The 21,537-nt window shown below is 29.5% G+C and overlaps 1 protein-coding gene and 1 long non-coding RNA gene across 8 annotated transcripts in view; one reads left to right on the top strand and one right to left on the bottom strand.

The window, feature by feature from the left end:
• The window catches only part of LOC100160521 (multiple C2 and transmembrane domain-containing protein), a 78,118-nt gene that overhangs the window by 30,498 nt on the left and 26,083 nt on the right, over positions 1-21,537 (bottom strand). For 5 of the 7 annotated variants that reach the window (XM_029487156.1, XM_029487154.1, XM_003247475.4 and 2 more), the window contains one exon: positions 2,334-2,707. In XM_029487156.1, coding sequence (XP_029343016.1) covers positions 2,334-2,707 — 374 coding nt within the window. Of the gene's footprint in view, positions 1-2,333; positions 2,708-17,909; positions 18,303-18,397; positions 19,359-21,537 lie in introns of those variants that run through there. The other 2 variants (XM_029487158.1, XM_029487157.1) reach the window with 2 other exon arrangements.
• LOC107884905 lies at positions 16,795-17,938 on the top strand. The gene is made up of 3 exons (XR_001680223.2): positions 16,795-17,248; positions 17,600-17,676; positions 17,737-17,938. It is a non-coding gene; the product is annotated as an uncharacterized LOC107884905 (long non-coding RNA).

The raw sequence follows: 21,537 nt of genomic DNA, 5'->3' as shown, positions 1-21,537 counted from the left end.
AGTTACGTAATAATAATTATTATGTTACATAATATTAAGACCAGTTAGTGCATACTATAATGTTGTTCATAATGCATATTATATACCTAGTGGTATATGCAATTTTCTGAAATAAATTACTATAAGTACAATATAATTTTAGTTTAATTTAAGCGTTTATATTTTAAATTATTGAAATTAATAAATAGTTCTTTGATTATTTCATGTATCGAAGGAGCAAACGAAAATAAAAAATATATACCTACAGTATAGTAAGTACACTATACTATAAGTATAGTAAAATATATAAATACTTTTAGTTTTATCAATTTATTTAAATCGATTGTTTATTAACAGTTATGTTAACTCAAAAAATATTATGTTAAATCAATAAACTAAACTAGCTTAACGTTTGCTACAACGTAATATATATTGATCATAAACTTTGTTTTATGTTCCTAGGTTATTTTCAGCGGTTCCTGTTTATTTTTTTTCTTAAAGAAATGTTGACAAAAATTAATATATTTAATATATTTCAAAGTTGCCATTTTAGACTGTGATATTGTGGCAATAATAATATTGTTGAGTTAAATTTGAGAAATTCTTCTAAGTTTCAATTCATAAAACAGTTGACCTGTGTGCTAAATTGATTGTAACAGTAAATGATTTACTGCCTAATGCTTTTATTTCAATGGAATAGATTGACTTAACAAATTTAGATTGATAACAAAAGCATGTGTATCCCAATTTAAACTAAAACATAAACTTTATAGTGCATGATAAAATGTCAGTAATTGTTTACTATTTAATGTTAAAAATTTAAAATATATTAATATTATTTAAGGATAAGATAAGCTTCGGCAAGTTTGTTAGGTTTAGTTTCGATGTAATTACCTATCTATTTAGTTCTATATATTAACGAAAATATCTCTATTATATTATAGTAAATTATTTACTGAGTATAGGAACCAAATTTTTAATAAAACTATATAATTTGAACTTTTAAAATGAACGATGAATTCTATACAATTATGGACATTTGATTTTTATTGAACCGTTAGTAGTGTTTTTCAGGTTGACAGGTCTAATAGTAACTGTAGTATTTGTATCATCATCTAACATTATTGTTTGGTAGATAATTATAAATTATAATCAATATATTATATATTTATGCGTGGAGTTTAGTTTAAAGAAATCAAGCCTAAAAAATAATTAATTTTATTTCAGCACAATTTTTATGGAAGTTTCGTTCAATTTGATAAAATGTAAAATGTATAGACATATTAATAAATGGACTGCGCTTTCTTCACTCCCCGTCTATTCGAATCTGAAATATACGTTGTGTGAGTGAGATAGAAACTGTTGGGTGCAATCATGAAATAAATAATAATTATATTTCATTCATGCCAAACAATTATTGTAATTTATAGATTATAAAACTGATAAGTAGTGATAACCATCGTTGATATTTGATAATGTCATTAATAATATCATGGAATAATTTTACTATTCAATTATTTCCCCCATGCTTGCCCCCAACAATTTGTATCTCTCTCATCAATGTCGGTTTCATGATTTCTCTCTCTAAGCGCAGTCCATTACGTCTATGGTATTAAAAGACCATTCGAAAACAAATGAAAAAAAAATATATTGATTTCTCGGTCGTATAATTCTGTAATACACAGATGATATTATTATCTCTGTATTCTGCAATATATCTATACGACGATATGTAACTACGAATTACGATAATACGTTTTATGAACTCTCGTGTAAGTAATGGTATTATTGATGTTGAATACCTACCACGGGTAAAAAAAATAAATATTTATTTACTATCGCTCAAAAGTGGTGTTCAGACTTTTTTGTCATTGGAGTACATAGTAATGAAGTTTGCATCTTTTTTTACCACACGTGTATACCCGAACACCACGGGGACCCTGCACGTGGTTTGGGGATTGTAGGTAGGTACAAGATAATATAACGCATATAATTTACAATGTTTTATTTTTCCATAGTTTATCATCGAGCAACCTATATACGATATATACCTAAATATTGTATAATGTATATATTACCTATATTATTTGCTTTTAAATTTCACAATTGCACACGTACAGACACACACGTGCTATAGGTCACAAACCCTTAATATTTCCTATTATTTTTATTTTTTTATTTTGGTACTTTTATTAAAAAATATCGAAATCATCCGATTGAAAATAATTATCGTAAGTACCTATAAGTAGTACTCGTATGCTTATATTGCATAGGTACTTCCCGCTATAAGAATATTTCTATATCCGATTATCAATACGTCAGGGATGATTGAACGTGGGATTTCGTGTGATTACCTTTAAAGAATTGAAGAAGGAATGGGTCTTTTGCACCACGTTGATGCTTTGTATAGTAGACTGGGCGGTGGCAGTGGCACAGGAAGACGAATTGATTGCGGATGGACAGCACCCCTGACCGGCTCCTGGCGTGCTCGGCGACGATGACGATGCAAAGCTCTCCATCGTGACATGCCGCCGTTCCGCGGCCGCAAACTTCTTGCACAAATAGTCCAAGTCCTCGGGATAGCTGAGGTCGAAGTCGGACTTGGACAACGGTCGGCGTCGGACCAAGTCACTGGTTCCCGTTTCATCGTTGCAGGGTACCGACGATCGATGGTGGTCGTGTTCTCTCAACGATCTCGCGTTAAATTTCACGTGGCAAACGTTTTCGGCTATATATAATAAACACAAACAAGGCGACGGTGCTATGAGTATAAAATATGATATTTCTCATAGACATTTTATCGTATATGGGTTCGCAAAACACCCATTCTGTTATAGAGCTCATATCCTATAAAAGCTTTTATGAAATATTAATAATTTTTAAATGGGCTAAAAAGAGCATTTTTAAATGTTGTTGTGTGCGTTCGATATAATATATATACGCGTATAACCTAGACAAAGGCCGAAGGGCATTGTAAAGACTATTGTGCGACCCAGGAAATATAGTTAATAGTAAGGGAAGAAATAACACGCAATATACCCTGTTGCTCATAAAAATCTCACGGGGTCACTCATCCGGCAGGATATAGCTATGTCTTCTTATTGCGGTTGTTGGCATCGTGTCTGATAAAAAAATCCTGCCATTATACAGGGCATAGACAAAATAATATAGTTATACAAAAAAACAAAAAGGCGTTTTTAGGTCATATATGACACATATGTACCAGACATACTTACCTATTATATAATCAATTTTATCACTATCGAATACTATCGATTTAAATACTGACAATAACATACGATTTATATTGACCATTTATCAGAAATAATTAGAAAGTATAATATATTTATAAAAATACGACATAATATGAATTGGCATATTATGGAACATATAACAGATTTAAGTGTTTTATTTAAATACAGTATGTAGTGTAGGACGTAGCTATACCAAACAAAATACCTAACCACTTATAATAATTATTACAGCTATTAAAAATAGGAAAAAAAATGTTCCATTACTAGACATTTATTACAATAATATTTTACATATCACCGTGTTTGGAAATGATTAATAAAATATTATAATGAAAGTCAATATTATTTTATAATACCTTTATTCAATATTTTTATTGTTGTTTAATGACGATCTTACAACAATTTTCAATCTAAATGATCTGTGGTTGACTCATTATAATCTTAATACAGTATTAGCGCATTATGAAATGGTACAATCTATATTATATAGTTCGTATCACAAATTTAATAAGTTACTATTTTTGTACCTAATACCTATATACTTCAATATTTTTTTTATTTATTTTTTTTTGTCAATATACCATTGTTTTATTACTATTATTATAATTATTTAGCTCTGTTAATACGGCAAACGTGAGAATTTAGATTATATAAACATACTTTAACTTTAAAAACCAATCTAAGTTCCTTAATACTTGTATGAGTTCGTATAGTAATGTGAGGAAGCTACTATTATATTAACAATTTAATTATACACTTCATCTGTAAATTTGATTTAATAGATATTAATGTATAAAAAGCAAGTTAAAAACGATTTTTGGAAAACGCATTCATGGCTACATACTTTCAAATTAGTTAAAACAAATCGCATTTTTATACTAAAAATAAAAAAAAGTGATTTCCTAGGACAAAATACAGATATCAAGTTATGTTCGAATTAGGATATTGCAACTCAAGTCAATAATTATGTAAAAAATATGATATTCGTACATGCACGTATACATGGGGGTTTAATGGTTCAAATATTATTTTTCGACATGTAGCTATTATATTATTATTTTACTTATGTTAAATAAAATTTTGAATTTTTTAAATATTATTTTGTATCAACTATTTGACTTTATTAACGTTCACTTCACACGTTCTACAAAATACTTATTATTTCCAATTTTTGTATGGTGTATATAACCGTCCATGTCGTATCCGCCGGTGTAATACGTTTTTTTAAGATTTATTCCGCAGTCATTCGTCATCTTTAGTGTTTAATGGCTTAAATATTTCTTGGAACATATTATAATATCCGTGTAGCGTTTATACTGCAGGTCTACGCTCATTATACTCTGTATAATCGACCAACGAGTTTTTTTTATTTAAAATATATATTTATATATATTTTAACGATTTTTTAGTCGTTAAATCTGTAACAATTGATTATACACTCGACAAAACGAAAAAAAGAAACAATATTTTTTTGTTCACATTAAAATATGTTTATTTTGATAAAAGGGCCGAAAATAAGTGAACAATTTCATAATTTCGAATACCTTAAAATTAAAGAAAAAAAATACGAAGGACAGGATAGACTCAATAAACAAAGGGAGGAGGATACGAGATGGTGATTGGTGCGGAAATGTAGTGTTGCTGGCCACTGGTCACCTTTGCACGTTCTCCAACCTGTCCCACGGGTTGACGAGTGTCGCTGGCGCGTTTGCTCGGACGCTTAACGACCTTGCCCGACTAGCGAGGCCCGACCGAGACGGCCACAGGAGCGACCACGGTTGATGGCGATAGACGGCAGCTAGTGCGCGATGTCATGCTCGTCGATGGGTCGACGGCGTGGCGACTCGGCCGACGGACGGTGAAGACCAAGACGTGGAGCGAGCGAAGTGAGATTTTATGCTGTGGAACCGGTGGGGACGAGGGAAGCGGCCAATGTGGGATTACCGCATAGCGAAAAGGTGAGAGCCAGCGGATTGCATCACAGCGATCCTTGACTCTCGGTAATTTTCGCCCTGGCGTTGTCCCTTCGGCCACCGCGCGCCGCCAGACCCTGAAACGGTTAAATTTCTGCGAGTCCGACGTCGCTGACGTCCCCGTGTTCCTAGCACGCAAATCTCCGTACCACTCACCCCTTTTCGAAGTCTCCGCCGCTGCCGTCGTACCGAGTCCGCCGTCGCCGTCGTCATCGTCAGTGTACTGTCGGGGCGGAATCGTTGCCCGTGCCGGTACGTCTACTAACCACCGTACCATCGCCGTCGCTCCACATGACCGTAACTGCGGTCAGGCGCTCGCCGAGCCGCCAGAGGGTCTCGCATGTCATCGACGACCGAGCGCGCTACGCCAGCGAACCCGTCGCGCCGCGGGTGCAGGTCGGAGAACGTGCGCGGGTGACTTACCGCCGCGTACCGTCCGTGCTCTTTCTCGCATCCTCCCCTCCATTCCATCGCCGTCATCTTCTCCATCGTCTTCGCCCAGGGGGGCAAGCATCGGACGTCTCATCATCGGCAGAAGCAGCACAGCCCGCGGAAAAAGCGTTTAACGCTCCTCCACCTCGTACAAGGCGGATCGCAGATTGCGGGTGCTTCCGCCGCCGGGTCTAACCAACCGACCAGCTCACCAAAATTATTTATTACAGCCTCTCCACTGGACGGCTCAATTTTTTCATCCGATTCGTCTTTTGGACATAAAACGGAATTGTCCTCTACTTCTGCTTCCGAAAATTTCGAATTTTTGTCTTCCCGTACCGTATCGTCGTTTCCAAGCGGTGCTGCAAGAGGCAGCGCATCGCCACTCGGCACTCCATCACCGTGCGAGGAGACAGATGTCTCGATGTCTTCGGCCAACTCTTTTTCATCTGCGCCTCCAAGAGTCGGATTTCGCCCTTCAGGCTCCGACTCCGGGGTCTGAACGTCACCACTTACTGTAGTGGTGACCGTATCAATGGCAGATAAAAGAGGAGCGGCTAATCGCCGACATTCATCGGTTTCGTCGGCATAAGTTTCTTCCATTTTGTTGACCATAATTTCTTCTAACATTTCCAGTAATATTGCGTTTACCGCAGCGCGGTCGATGTTATAATCGTTTGTTGCCATAATTTATTTTTTGAACGAAGATAGTATACGTTAGGATTTAATCGAGAATTGATAATGAGCTAAATTCAAATCTTCCAACACAGAGACCGATCTCCGAGAAAATCTCCCAGACAACGACGTGTGTTACTAGCCATCTAGTATGTTTATCGTTCTCGTCGGCCCGCAGCATTAAAATTTCGAGCACGTTAATGATAACAATTTTATTTTATTTGCAAAAAATTCCCAACATATTTTCAATTATAAATACAGTAGTAAGTTTGCTCACCTCCTATAAGCAAAACTAGTACCTATACGATCTATTTATAAAACCTATGTACTTTTACAGAAATCTTTGTGATCAGCAATGTACCTATTCTGGTTTTCTATTTCAGTTATATATTACTACGTTTATATCGAGGACATAAAACTTTTTAAAATAATTAAAATCGTTTTTCCAAAAAATGAGATTAAGAGTTTATACGCAAATACTTAAAACCGATTTAATATGAAGTTTATCCTAAAACGTTTTAAACAAGATCAACATCTAATTGATTTTTGGTGATTGTTATTTAAAATGTTTGAATTATTTGTTTATTAGGTACCTATAAACAATTATTTATTCTATAAGCTAGGTATTTCTAAATTAGTAAATCCAACTTCGGGATAATTCCCGTATACATGACCAATTCAAAAACGTTTTGAAAAAACTAAAACGGTTTATAATCTTAAACCACCTAGTACCAATGTTTTATCTTTCAAAACGGTTTAATGATTTCAAAACGATTTTAAACCGTTTTATCTCCTCCATATAAACGTAGTAATATAGTCACATACCAAATTTAACTATGCTAAAATGATCCGCAAGTTTATAGACATTCTATTATTCGAATGCATTATCCCGCCTGTACCTTTAGACAGTGTTTGAGAAGTTATATATTTTTTGAAAACAACTTGTCCTAAACTCGACTACCGGGATTCAAATAAAAAAAGGTGGGTAAGTGGATGACACTCTGCTGTACAGTAGATTACAAGTGAGTCACTGTATAATGGATGGTATTAAATTTGAATTCAAATAATATTGTGTAATAATATAATATCATTGTATAAGAAAATCGATTCTGAGCGGAGACGGTATGTGAGTCTAGGTATAAGACATATTATATACTTATCAGTTATCTATGGTATTAAAAAAAAAAATTGTCCTATAATAGGTAGCTATAATAAATTCCAAATTAATCATATCACAATATTCATTATAACGCGTTATATATCAAAAAAAACCGTGATACTATTATAGATATAAAATAGTTGGTATACTTAAGAAGTTTCAAGTACCCACGAATTATATTATACAATCGCAACACAATAACTAAAATAGTTATTTTAGGTTTTTTAATATGTAATTTCGTCCAAATTTGAACTTAAAATGATTATAAAAATAAACTGTGCTTATGTATTTTTTTAGATTTTTTGGTAACAGAATTAACTACTTACGTGGAATCTTGTTTTAAATTTTCAATCCTTAGATATAAAAGTTGAACATTTTATAAATTTTTAACTACAAAATAATTATTCAATTTTAAATTTGATACATTTTGTCAAGATTTTAACTTCAAATGCTTATAAAAAAAAAATTGTGCCTATGTATTTTTAATATTTTTCTACTACTATTGTAACAATATATTAGAAGCCTTGCATTAAATTTTCACGCTTTTTTACCCAACAAACAATATTTTATTGATATTTATAGAAAAAAAAACTAAAAAAGTTGAAAACTGAGAATGTCCGTAAACAGCTCAAAAAGAGTCAAAGTATTTTTAAAATGTTATGGTATATGGAAAATGAAAATATTAACATTTCCAAATATCTACAGTCATTCTTTTTTTAATTACAATAAAATAAGAAAATCGTCACATGAGAAATCGAGCAAATATCAAATGTTGTAAAAATATGAATTTCAAACGCTCATAAAAATGTAATTTGACTTTCTTGTAAATATTTTTTTTTTATAAATGTAGGCAATATTATGAGGAATCTTGTATTACATTTTCAAATCTTAGATTTAAAAATAAACATTTTTACGAATTTTTAACTCAAAATTACTTGCTAATTTTCGTAATTTTTACATATTTTGTCAATTTTCGAACTTTAAATGCTAATAAAAAAAAACTGTGTCTAAGGATTTTTAATATTTTTCAGAGGTCATTGTAACAATATAGTAGAAACCTTGTATTAAATTTTCAAGTATTTTTACTCAACAAATAAAGTTTTATTGACATTCATAGAAAAAAATAAACTAATAATATTGGAAACTGAAAATGTCCCTAAATATTTCAAAACTAATCAAAATATTTTTAAAATTTTATCATGTATAGAAAATGAAAATATAAACAACCAGTGAAAATTTCATGTATCTATGATCATTTGTTTTAAAGTTACAACAAAAACCAAAATCAATTTTCTCGAAAACAGATTTTGTGTAAAAATTCCCGTTTTTCCTTAATTTTTCTTTTGTTTTTCACGGCGCTTTTGAAAACTATTGGAAATTTCAAATTTTGACCTCCCGAATACACCAACTAGATTCATTTTCTCATCAAACAAGATACTGTTGAAGAAAATCGAAGCAGTTTTACTGCCCCAAACCGTGATGACAGGCACAAAAATTAAAAAAAATTAAAAATTAAAAAACACACATCATTGTAAAATCAATACATTAATCATTCCACTCAGAATCTAAAAGGGGTTGGATTTAGCCACTGTTTATATTTTAGGTGGTGCAATAGATGCAAAAAATAATGTCCTAAAATGTAGATAAAACTCAGCTGTAATTGCATTGCAAATGTATTAATAATAGTTTCATTTTTAAATTAAACAAAATTTCATTTGAATGTCATCAGGTCGCATCGTTAGATTTTAATTGAAAATAAAACAAAACATTGGATATCAAAAGATAAACATGTTCTGATCTAAATAACAATCATTGAATTCTATTGCCATGTACCAAGTACCTATGCTTATTTATTTATTTTTAAAAAATCCAAGCAAAATATGAATACTATAACAATATTATTATTAAGTACCTAATATAGTATATTTCTAAATGCAATCCAACTACTAACTAAGCTATATTTCAAATATTCATTGAAAATATTTATTATGTTTAAAAATGTATCAGCACGTTAAGATTATCCAAACTCATTTTAATAGGTTTATATATTCATTATTTGTGTATTGACTTACATTATTTATACAACAAAAGCTTAAAATTGGAAAGTACTCACTTTAAATATTAAACACATCACGCAAAGTATATTTTACATTCGCGTGTAAGCAATATATAATAATACAATATACATACAAATAATAATATATAACACTACCTATTTTTTTTAACACAGTTAGAAACCCATTTAGATGTTAATCTGAATTTTTAAACTGCCCATTACCTTATAGTATGTATTATGATTTTATGCTTACAAACATTTTCCGACCACTCTGTTCTTTAACACTACTCGTTATCACTATAATATATAACATACAGCTATATTGCAATTAGAAACTTGTAGTGGTATATGTTACTATATATTATTATATAGTCTATTGTTGTTTAAATCAAAACTCTTGAGTTACAATCATATGTGTGTAAAGGTACCTATGTATTAAACAAAACAATACAAAGTGAAGTGCAGTACGAGTTCAAAGTTCAAACAGCTTGGAATGCTAAATTCCTCGTACCTACATTTTCTCGCCTGAATAAAATGCCGAGTATTTGTAAACTAAGTAATAACCCAATTGAAAAGCAAATGGCATCACATTCATGCATATTTTAGAGCAGGCACCTAAAATATATTATAATGTGCAAAAAAGAAAAATATGTTCTCGATAACTATTCTACTTAGTATGCGAGCTACCTAACGGCCTAGGAAGACATCATATGCTGCACTTGTATATAACGTAACATCATTATTAATTCATCATACTTACAAATTTGCACTAATCGACTGAGCACCGCATAAAAATACGTTTCAGTTTTTCTTTGGATTTCTTATTTATAAACAAATATAGTACAATATAGGTATACGCAGTATCTAGTATTTAGGATTCATATATTTAGTCATAGCTAGATCAAACAAAAAAAAGTTGAATAACAGACAATGTCATTGTCAGGTTAATCGCTATAGCCTCGCTATTAACACAACCTGATTATATTGATAAATGTATTTTTTTTATTAAACTTTCGAAAATTGCAGAAAATAATGATTTGTTTCAAAACAATTAAATATATTATCCATTATATCCAAAGTCAAATAATCAAAAAATTTAAAACCTATATGTATCTAACCCTCAAAAATATTATTCTCTATAATTTTTTTACATATCATGATTTTATACAAATATTTTACAAAAATGCGTCTTATTTATATTGAGAATGGGTCTGAGAGAGAATGCAAATATTGCGCTGGCATCCTTTTAAATGAATATGCACATATGGTATATAATTGATATCACATAATTATTCATCATAATATATGCCTAATAAACTCCGTGCACAAATATCTGTGCTCTATAGCTATTGAATATAGTAATAGTCATCTATATAATTTATATAAGTACCTATACCTACATATATACAAAAAAATATGTCGATAATGTTCTAATGCTTATATTTTTCTAAAAACAAACCCACTAGTAAGGATGGATGGTAAAATGGCTAGTAGAAAGTTCAATGACATATTTGAATGTATATGCTAAACTATAATCACCAAACTCTTTTAGTATGGATTTTATAAATTTTTAGATTTTTAAAATTCTTAATGTAAATAATGTTTTTACCGATTAATATTAAAAGACTGCAGGATTTTTATTTGAACTGTATGGAATTTTAATGTACATAAATTATTAGGATGTACAATATAGACTAGGGCCGGCGCAATAAATCGTGGGGCCCTGTGCAAAATCGTTTGGATAAAATAATATTTTGTCGAATTAAATTATACCTACATAAATAAATTATATTATAATACAGTTATGAAGAGTTTTAAAACTAAAATTACACCGTAGATATATTATGTGTTATGTTTTAAATGCTACACTTAAATATTTTCAAAGGGACAATTTGTAAATGTTAGACTATAGAGTGACTGAACGTAACTTTTGGACAAAGTTTACTATACCCGAAAATAGTGTATATCGATACCTTAAAACACACAAGTGCTATGTCCACTTCTTTTGAAAATCGAGATATTGGTAGGTATCTATGAATTCGTCATAGAAAGCAGAATCGATTGCACAATCGTGTCATGTCCATAACCTAACAAAATGCCGTTAATTTTGAATATTCGATATGTGCTACGTCCACTTAATTTTTATTTCAAGAGCATAAATGTTATGTCACATTTGTGCCATAAGAACTACGTTGAAGTGACATAGAACATTTGTGCTCTTCAAATATTTGTTAGCAGACATCAAAACTTGTTTTTGCGTTTACCAACAATTACAAAAAGTGGACATATCACGTGTGTGCTTTAAGATATCGATATAGACTATAGACTATAGACAAAAAATAAATATGATTGTAAATCGAAAAAATCCGATCTTCGCTTCACTCAGAAATCAGAATCTAACTACATATTACTATATTAGGTTATTAATTTATTATATTGAAATGGACTGAAACTTGGATCTGAAACTTAATTACGCGAACGCCGCACGCCTATGGTTTCATATTAGTTTAGTTTTAGCGCGTTTAAGTACTTCAGTACCTAATTACGATGTACGTTGTTTATCCTCTTCAATGTATCGTAAAAACTAAATATTGTTAAACATTTTTGAGATTTTTTTAATTTATTGTTGATTCATAAAATTACATTTTAAATAAAAGTTTGATTATACATATAATCGTACGGATGTCACAGAATTATTATTTCAATTGTAGTTAGTTTGAAAAGTATTATCTTTTCTAAGATTATAATATTTTATTAGTGATGATTTGCTTTTCTAGAGTGAGCTCAGCTTCCAAGGGGCCCTCCATTTGTGCGGGGCCCTGTGCAGGGGCACCGGTTGCACTACCCATGATTAACTAATTTAATGTATTATTACTTTAACTTATTTTATATAAACCTAAACATTAATTATGCTTATTGTTATTAGTAATTTACAGATTGCACAGTTCTTAATTAAAAATGTAATTTAATTAAACATAATAAAACATTAGAAGTAAACACTATACGCCTTCTTCTCAAATATAGGTACTATAATAAATTTATAAATACATTTTCTTTAAATATGAAAATGTCTCAAGTTAATTTTTGTTCTGTAATTCTTGTAGGAATTCTACAAGATGGCATTCGTATTCCTATCGTGGGTAAAATTCGTTAAACTAAAAGCATGATACTGAATAATCATGACTATAACTCACTTTATATAAAAAAAATTTTAAATATACATATAATTGTTTTACTACACAATTATTATAGCCATTGCGCATTTATTTACTCACTGCACTGTTAAACTATATACTTTTGTAGAGCTTTTACGTATTATTCTAATACTTTTTAATCAGGTACCTAGGTACATATCGTGTATTTATTAATCGTCGATAAATATAAAAACCATATTAATCCATAAACATTAATTATTGTTAAAATATATTTAACTTCAGTTAACTATATAAATATAAATTAAGTGTTTATTGAAAAAAACTAATAAAACTTTGAAAACACATAACTGTTAAATTTAAGTTATATGATAAAAAGTATAAATATAAATATTAACTAAGAAAATGAATATTACATCAAAAATCATTAATATAGTATGATTAATTTTAGAAAATGTTGGTGTACATATATAATAATAGAAGGGCATTTTAATACTATGAAAATTTATTTGAATAGTCACAGTCAATATTATTGTGTACAGTGTACACTAATAATACGGATTTCGTTTCAGATTTTTATGCATTTTAAAATATACTGGTTTTTTGGATTTAAATATATGGTTAATTTGAATATGAAATCAAAAGAATAATATATTGATGTCACCATTACTCACGATTTAGATTTAAATACATAGTAGGTTAAAATAAATTAATACGAGTAGGTAGTTAAAATAATTTGATTTATTAATTTGGTAAATACACATAATTGGAATTTTCCAAGTATTATAATCCACATATCCGAATAATAATTATTAGTTCCCTGCAGCCTGGAAAATAGTGTACATCAATTTATATTGATTGCGAATATTAATTATTATACATGTTCAATAAATGATAAGTAACTTAATTTAAATAAATTAGATACTCAAGTAATTATTTAAATTAATTTAGCATTAATAAACACTATATTTATTTGTTATATTTTATTTAAAATAGTAAAAAGAAGAAACAAGAATAAAACAAGCCGAACAAGGTACAACGTACAAAGGTACTTCTGTATTTCAAATGTAGGTACTTACTCTATAATTTATTTTAAAACATTAAAAACAAAACGCGCACTAATATAAAACATAAACTAATAACTAAATATTAAAACTGACCTTTTTAATAGTCCACCTTTGTACAATTTCCTATCTAAAAAGTTGCCACGTAAAACTTTTTTGAGAACTTATTTTATTTTGAATAGTGGTTATATTCATTACAATAACAACAAAACGTATAACTGTAAAGCTATACTTTTTGACTTTGCACATAATGTACAGCTATAGTTTATAAGACCCTAATTCATTTGAATAAATGGTGTATTATATTTGTACTTGGCAGTTAAAATATATCAATAGTAATTTATTTTCATTATATTTTAAATAGATTATAAAAATGTATAAGATTATAAGCTATTATCTATAATAATCCTCTTCTTATAATACGTACGTTTCTATGCTCACCAAAATACTTATATTTACATTTAGATAATATTTTATAGTTTGAAAAATGAAAAGTCATATTGTTTGATTTTAAATATTAGGTACAAAGATTGGTTCAACCACACTATTTTTAGAGAGGTTATAAAAAATGCATATTTCATATTTAGGGTTTAAATTGTATAAAGTAAGGTAAGCATAAAGTAGTGCAGGGTAGGATACTATGAGTTGTGGTAAAGAGAAGGAAGAAGTTATAGGAGAACGGAACATCGAAAAAGAGATTGTTAGATACATTAACAAAAAGGGTGTACTATAGTTAGAGACGCGAAAAAAAGCTCTACAAAGTATCAAAAAATCTAGTGATTTAAAAAAACTAAAATAGTTCCTCTGAGGTTTTTTGATGTTTATTTATATGTTTGACCGTCATATAATTTTATTTATATTCTTATTTTTTATTTAATATACACCGTGCATAAAATGGTGGTAAATAAATTGAAAAGATGTTTTAAATAAATAATGTAAATGAATTGGTTTTATTTCATAAATATTTCAAATAGAATGGGTAATAATTAAAAAAAAAAAACGAATACAAACTATCAATTGAAGCATAACATAACTCAATTAAACTTCCTCTATACTATAATATTTTCTGGATGAGTAATAATGCAATTTTACTTCAATGTTTTTGAATTATTTAAATAAATACTAATAATTTAAAGATTGTTGTTAAATTGCATACAGATATTATAAAATAATAAATCTTAGTCAACCGTAAAACAGTTGGTTATAGTCTATAAATGGTAATTATACAATTACTTTATAAACATAAAATAATTTTTATCGTAAAAATGTAATATAAAAATACATATCATTAATTTTTAAACGAATATCTAGCTATTTAGAAAAAAATGTATTATATTAAAAAATTAAATATCACACAACATACAATTATCTTCATTCATCAAGTATAAAACTTCAGTGTATTTAATTATACAGGTGGAAAAAGGATGATGGTTTCTCATAATGGTATATTCGTCCTACTTTAATGATAGAATTTTATTTTCTACCTAGCTCTAAATTTTACATATTTGATTATAACTGATTACATTTTAATGATAAGTATACATGACAACCACCATACAATTCTAAAATGAATTAATATAAGACACCATTTTAACATAAATTAATTATTATTGATTGGTGAAAAAGTATTTACAATATCGTGTGACACGTCATTTTACTTTTTCGGGTAGAATTTGGCGACCAATCGGTTTGGTGATATCTACACTAAGATTTTAAGTTAGAAAAATAGAATATTATACCTAAACTGTTATTTTAAACTTTTAAAACGGGTATAAATTGTATTATTTTCATTAAGACGGTTGTTTTTGAGAATTTGAAGCAGTGATTCATTATAGGGTCGTGTACAGAAAATACACTGCAGAGTGTTAATGCGACAAATTTATCATCTTGTGTGTGTAAACATTCGAGACGCGCCGTGATACATCATTTAGTAAAATCTTTTGTATCTATTAGCTATGAGATTTAAAATTGGAGAATTAAATATTTATTTAAATTAGTATTTTAAGCTGTAATATACTATTCATTAAGTTCGTCGGCATAATATAACTAACATGATATGATTTGAATCAATGAAAATATCTATATGGAAAAAATAAAACCAATAAAGACAACATTATTGATAAAAACAATTGAGGACAAATGATCTGCACCATTATATCATTATTCTTTTTATTTTTTTCATGTAGATATTTGAAGGAATTAAAATTGTATCATTATTGTAATATAATCATGCAAGTGAACATAATATTATAGCTTGAAATTATTAATTATTCTAACTTTGAATCTTAGTAGATATTATATTATTAAACGATTTGTCCCAACATTGAACCATAAAATTATGTATCACAACGGGTCCCGAATGCGAACACATACTAATGATGATAAACTTATCACACTAATGATGATAAACTTATCACACTTACACACTGTATAATATTGTCTATATATACACGACCCTAATGAATCACTGCTTCCAATTTTAAAAAACAATTTGAAATAACATTTTAAGTATATAATTCAATTTTTCTGACTTCAAATCTTAGTGTAGATATCACTCAACAGTTAGTCGAAAAATCCTACCATAAAACGATGTGTCACATGGTTTTTCGTAAATTATTTGGCACGAGTTTCACCACATTGGTTATCACCTCCGAATTCCAATTTGTATTAATTAATACTAATTTGTGCAAGAAAACTGTGTCATATATATCAATTCACAAACATACAATTTTGCATCGGACTTATAGTGGTAATAATTTTTACTTATCACCAAATCTTGTTTGGTTGTAAAATATAATCAAAATACGAAAATTTTACAAACTTACATACTGGGTAGGAACCTCATAATATGAGACTATTCTTTTCTCTCTGCAGCCCTGTGTATATATTATATACATATTATATAATACATATAATAAAAGGGTAATAATCGAGTATACAATTAATGTTACAAATAAAATAATAAGATAAAAGAACAAGAGATAAGCAACGAGGAAAACGCGGATTTATTGCTGTGTAAAATAGTCGTAATTAATCATTGTCATCAAACATGTCTGTACGCTATACGCCTTTGTTGTCGTTGCTTTATTGATAATTATTACGCATGAGATTCCTACGCAATTTCGTAAGCCAACCACATTACGTTTTTACAAAAACAAAAATCATTTCGTCCCTTAGTTTGGTGGCGATAGATTAGTCAAATATTATTGTTAGTTATTTATTAACGGACAATTCATGAGAACCTAATTCCCAAAGGCTCGGTTGGAAAATAATACCAAATGAAAATGCATACTAAATTTGAGATGACAAACTACAAAAAGTTTAAACTGAACTATTGTTATGGTAAGTATAATATTTTTTTGTATTTTTCGTTATCATTTTATCGCCATAATAATTTTTACAAGTTTTCAGAATTTTTAAAAATTCTGTTTGGACTTGAAATAAAAAGTTGCAAGTTTGGTTCAATTTTATTTGATTAAAATTAGATCAGTTTTCCAAATCAGGGTACGTAATATCACTATAAGTAATTCTTATATATATATTTTTGCGACACAAAGTATAAGGAATGGGGGTGAATGGGTGATACTTTAACTGTAGAATGCCAGGCAGAGAAAATGTGACGATCGAATGTCGTGTCAAATTTCAGATTTTAGTAATATACCTATAATTCATATAAGCCATGTAAATAAACGATCGTTTGAAAAATAAAATGCAATAATGTTGTTTTTTCACGGAACAGCTAATTTATTACAGAGAGTAAAAAATTATGTTTATAACATTAGCATGTATAACATAGATGTTAAAATTATGTGTAACTTTATTAAAAACCGGTTCTAAATGCGACTTCAATTTTAGTGCAATGGAGGTGGTTGTAAATATATCGACGGTGGTGTAGGTGGGAGCTGAAATTTGAGCTGCCGCTTGACAAAGAGGTGCCGTTGTATCAACAAACAAACGATTTTTTTATTAAAATTAAATTTTTCTATTTTTAGTTTTTACTGTCTACAATGGAGTCGGTATTCATGTGGTGTGCTTATCTGCCGCCTACCTACCGTAAAATGCCACCTACCTACCTAATACTGTGCGAATGTATTTATATACCCAACAAAGAATACTCCTACCTATCGACTGTATATTAGTTATAACTTATTAAACTAAAACTTACTTAATGTATTGCTGATTATCATAATTTATTGTTATATTATATTATTGTCATGTTGTTTTTACGTCATCCCAGAAGTCGTCGTTGTCTTGGTGGATGTTTACCAACTGCTATCACTTATCGTAATGTGTAATATTTGGTATTAGATATTATAATAATCACGTCGAAGTACCTTCACTGGACGGTTTCTTCCCTCAAGAAACTCAAGCTATTGCACTTAATTTAATAAAAACATACCTCATGCTTATTGTACTTTTTTTTTTAGTATAGATTGTATAAATTCTTGATTAAAAATAAAAAAAAAAGATATAATAATTCTTTTAATGTTGTTCGTAGTGACGGTTCAAGTCACGGGTACTTTTCCGTAATAAAATTAAATAAATATATAACTTTTATAAGAATAATAATATGACAGGTTAGCACCTATGTCATATATTTTTCGGTAGGTAACATACTATGCCAAGTCCAACGTGGTAACTAGCATACTATACCGCACGATTGGAGTCACGATTGGAGTGTGGTTTCCAGTTGCAACCATCCGCGAGTCGTCACAAAGAACATGATCGGCCGCCGTCGGTTCGCTGTAGTTCCGGTCGGGCGTACAACACGTCTGATGACGGCACAAAGCACGACGTAGGTAACCGAGGTACCCGCGGTATAGACCTATAGTCTGCGTGTACCCGAATCAACGTCGATCGCGATGCGGCCCTCGGTGGCGTGGCTCGCGCAGTCACTACTTTCTATATGGACGCTTTTCTGTTACCGAACGTCGAAAATCGTCTCAAGCAGTACGTCGGACGTTACTGTAATAATATTGTGGGAATGCGAGAGACGACGCGTGCTGATCGATAGAGATCGGCTGTTTAAATCGATTTCAAACGATGCTGTGTCGAAACCGGCCGTCCTTGTGCTATGTGATAAGCCGTACAGGCCACAGACTGCGGTATAGTCGTGTTCCTTCGCGGTAACCTCGTGGTTTCCGCGAATTTCACGCGGCGTTCTACGTTTATTTCGTACGGTAACTTAATATTCTAAGCAACGGCGCGCATTCGTTCGATATCGATTTCACGATATTTCGGGAACCCCGGCGGGCCGCCGCCACATCTCGTCGGCGCCCATGCAGTCGTCGTGGTCTGAAAGCGTTGTTAAACCTCGGAACAATAATAACAATTGTTGTTAAAATTTATACGACGAAACCTTACATCGGTATAACAACCTAATAACACCTCTTGGAAACGAAACTCATTAACGCGGTTACCGCTGTGTGATCACAATTATAACATAATAATAATAATAATCACATGTATTTACATTTCCCACAAAATATGTGACGCAACTAAGTTTGCTTTTAATCTAATTTTGATGTAGTCGTAAAATAGTTTATTATAACATTATAGGTGCTACGCAGTGTCGTCAGTATACCGAAATAGTAAAAATGTGTTTATTACATTATAGATTTTTTAGAGATGTAATTTAAAACGTAGAATATGCCATTTATATTGACAGTTTAAGACGATTTATAACGATTTGATGAAATGTCGATAAAATAACTTAAAGTCGCGATATTATTATTCACTGTAACTAATCATTTTCTATCAAATTATATAAAAAAATAAAATAAAAAAGTTCTAATATTTAGTTTAATTTGTCCTGTCTCCTGATTCCAGAGATTTTTCTTATTTAAACGGACTTGAAAGGCACAAATACAATCGCAGTTTGCTCTAGGCCACAAATGTTTCAAACTAATAGGTACCTACACGACAAATTTAATTTTAAAAAATATAAGTCAACTGGAGGCTATATAATATGTTGTAACTAGGATCCTAATTTACACTCTATTTTATATCTACTGCAAAGGCCCAATTATTTACACACCGGTGTCTTTGGTTGCAGCACAGCATACAGATTAGCGTATTGCCATGTCGTAACTCGCCTCAGATTCAGAACGCGATCACAAAAATTAAAAAATATAATCCTATCCATTACTTCCTCATCTATAGAAATATAATAAATATAAATTGAGATATTTAACTGGATGTGTACGACAAAGGGTCACGAATGGGTTATGTTTTTTTTTTTTAATTTTAAATGTATTGTATAATTAATCAATTATTAATAGTCGATATATAATTATATTTTATGCTGTCCTAATAACACTAATTTATTATTTACAACTAATAATAATATCATGAAACACAGCTATTATACTGGATATAATTATAATTTAAATATACAAAACTGATATTTATAAGTTATATTATGCATATTTTGTGTGTAATACGAAATTCGTTATGCAGGGTTGTACATTATATTATTATTATTTTATACAATAACAAATTACAATATTAGGGATTTTTTGTTTTATTTGATTACTAATGATAATTTTTGACGTTTTCGATGGTTGTGATAATAATTTATCGATATGCATTTCAGCAATAAATTATGTGTACCTACGTATGTAATTATATTATCATACATTTATACTTTAAAAAATGATAAACAATGCGACTCAGATATTGAAAAAACATATCATTATGTATAATCCTAATTAGTTAAATGCGAAGCAATTCCCATATTTTTGTGCCCATATTTTTACTGTAAGTAATATGAAAAATTACAAAAACTAGGTCCGTGCGTCTATACTGTATATTATGTAAACTGTACATATCTTCATAATTTAAACAATTTCTTGGATTATTTATATGACTAATGAAATCATGTTTAATGTTTATCTAATTTTATAAATATACACTTTTTACTTTTTAGTGTCATATAATATTGGTTTAATTTTTTTTTTTTATAGATATTTCTCAAGAATAGATCTTATTCTTGGAATAGCATGAGATTAATATTATTTTAAATCAATGATAAATATATTATAGCAGTTGTACATCATAGTAGTCTTATATCATAGCTTTGAAAATAATAATTATACTTATAATATTTTTGTAAGTTACAAAATAGATTTTATTTTACACAGATTATACAAAATTAATTATTTTTGTATTTAAAGATTTTAAGAACAAAATACACTCTATTTTTAATGATATTCATTCAACGTCTTAACAAAGCATTTGTGGAATACAAATATTGAAATATACCTGAACTTCCAATAATAATATATACAATAATTATAATTCATTATTTTTCTTTTCCTTTTGATTCTTATTCGTATTATTATACTTACACTTATACGACTCAAAAAACTCTTTTACACATTAATTATCAAATGATGCCTTATAGTTGATATCATTAATATTTGTATAGTTTTTAATTCTAAAAAGGTACCTACTTGCATAGAGTTAACAAAGGATCTAAAACGAATTATTTTCAATTTCGGCTATTTTCTGTATGTCATGTTAGCTTTGTGCAAAATTTAATCAAGCTTGGAATTAATCTAACTGAGTTACATTGTATAAAAATATAGAAAAAACAATTGATGGCTTTATAAGGTCTATACTCTATAATATCGTGGTTCTATCTTAAACCGTAAATCGTTAAATTAGTAAATCGAGTTTTCATTTATTATGTGTTATAATATCGAAAACATTTCTTAAATCCATAGTCAATACTCAATATTACATTATTTCTAACATATTTCCATTATTATAAAAAGTTTATTTTTTTTTTT

The sequence above is a fragment of the Acyrthosiphon pisum genome, chromosome A1, assembly GCF_005508785.2.
Source record: "Acyrthosiphon pisum isolate AL4f chromosome A1, pea_aphid_22Mar2018_4r6ur, whole genome shotgun sequence".
In the NCBI taxonomy this organism is placed as follows: Eukaryota; Metazoa; Arthropoda; class Insecta; order Hemiptera; family Aphididae; genus Acyrthosiphon; species Acyrthosiphon pisum.
Note: the sequence above shows the minus strand (reverse complement) of the source record. Positions and strands in the feature narration are given on the sequence as shown.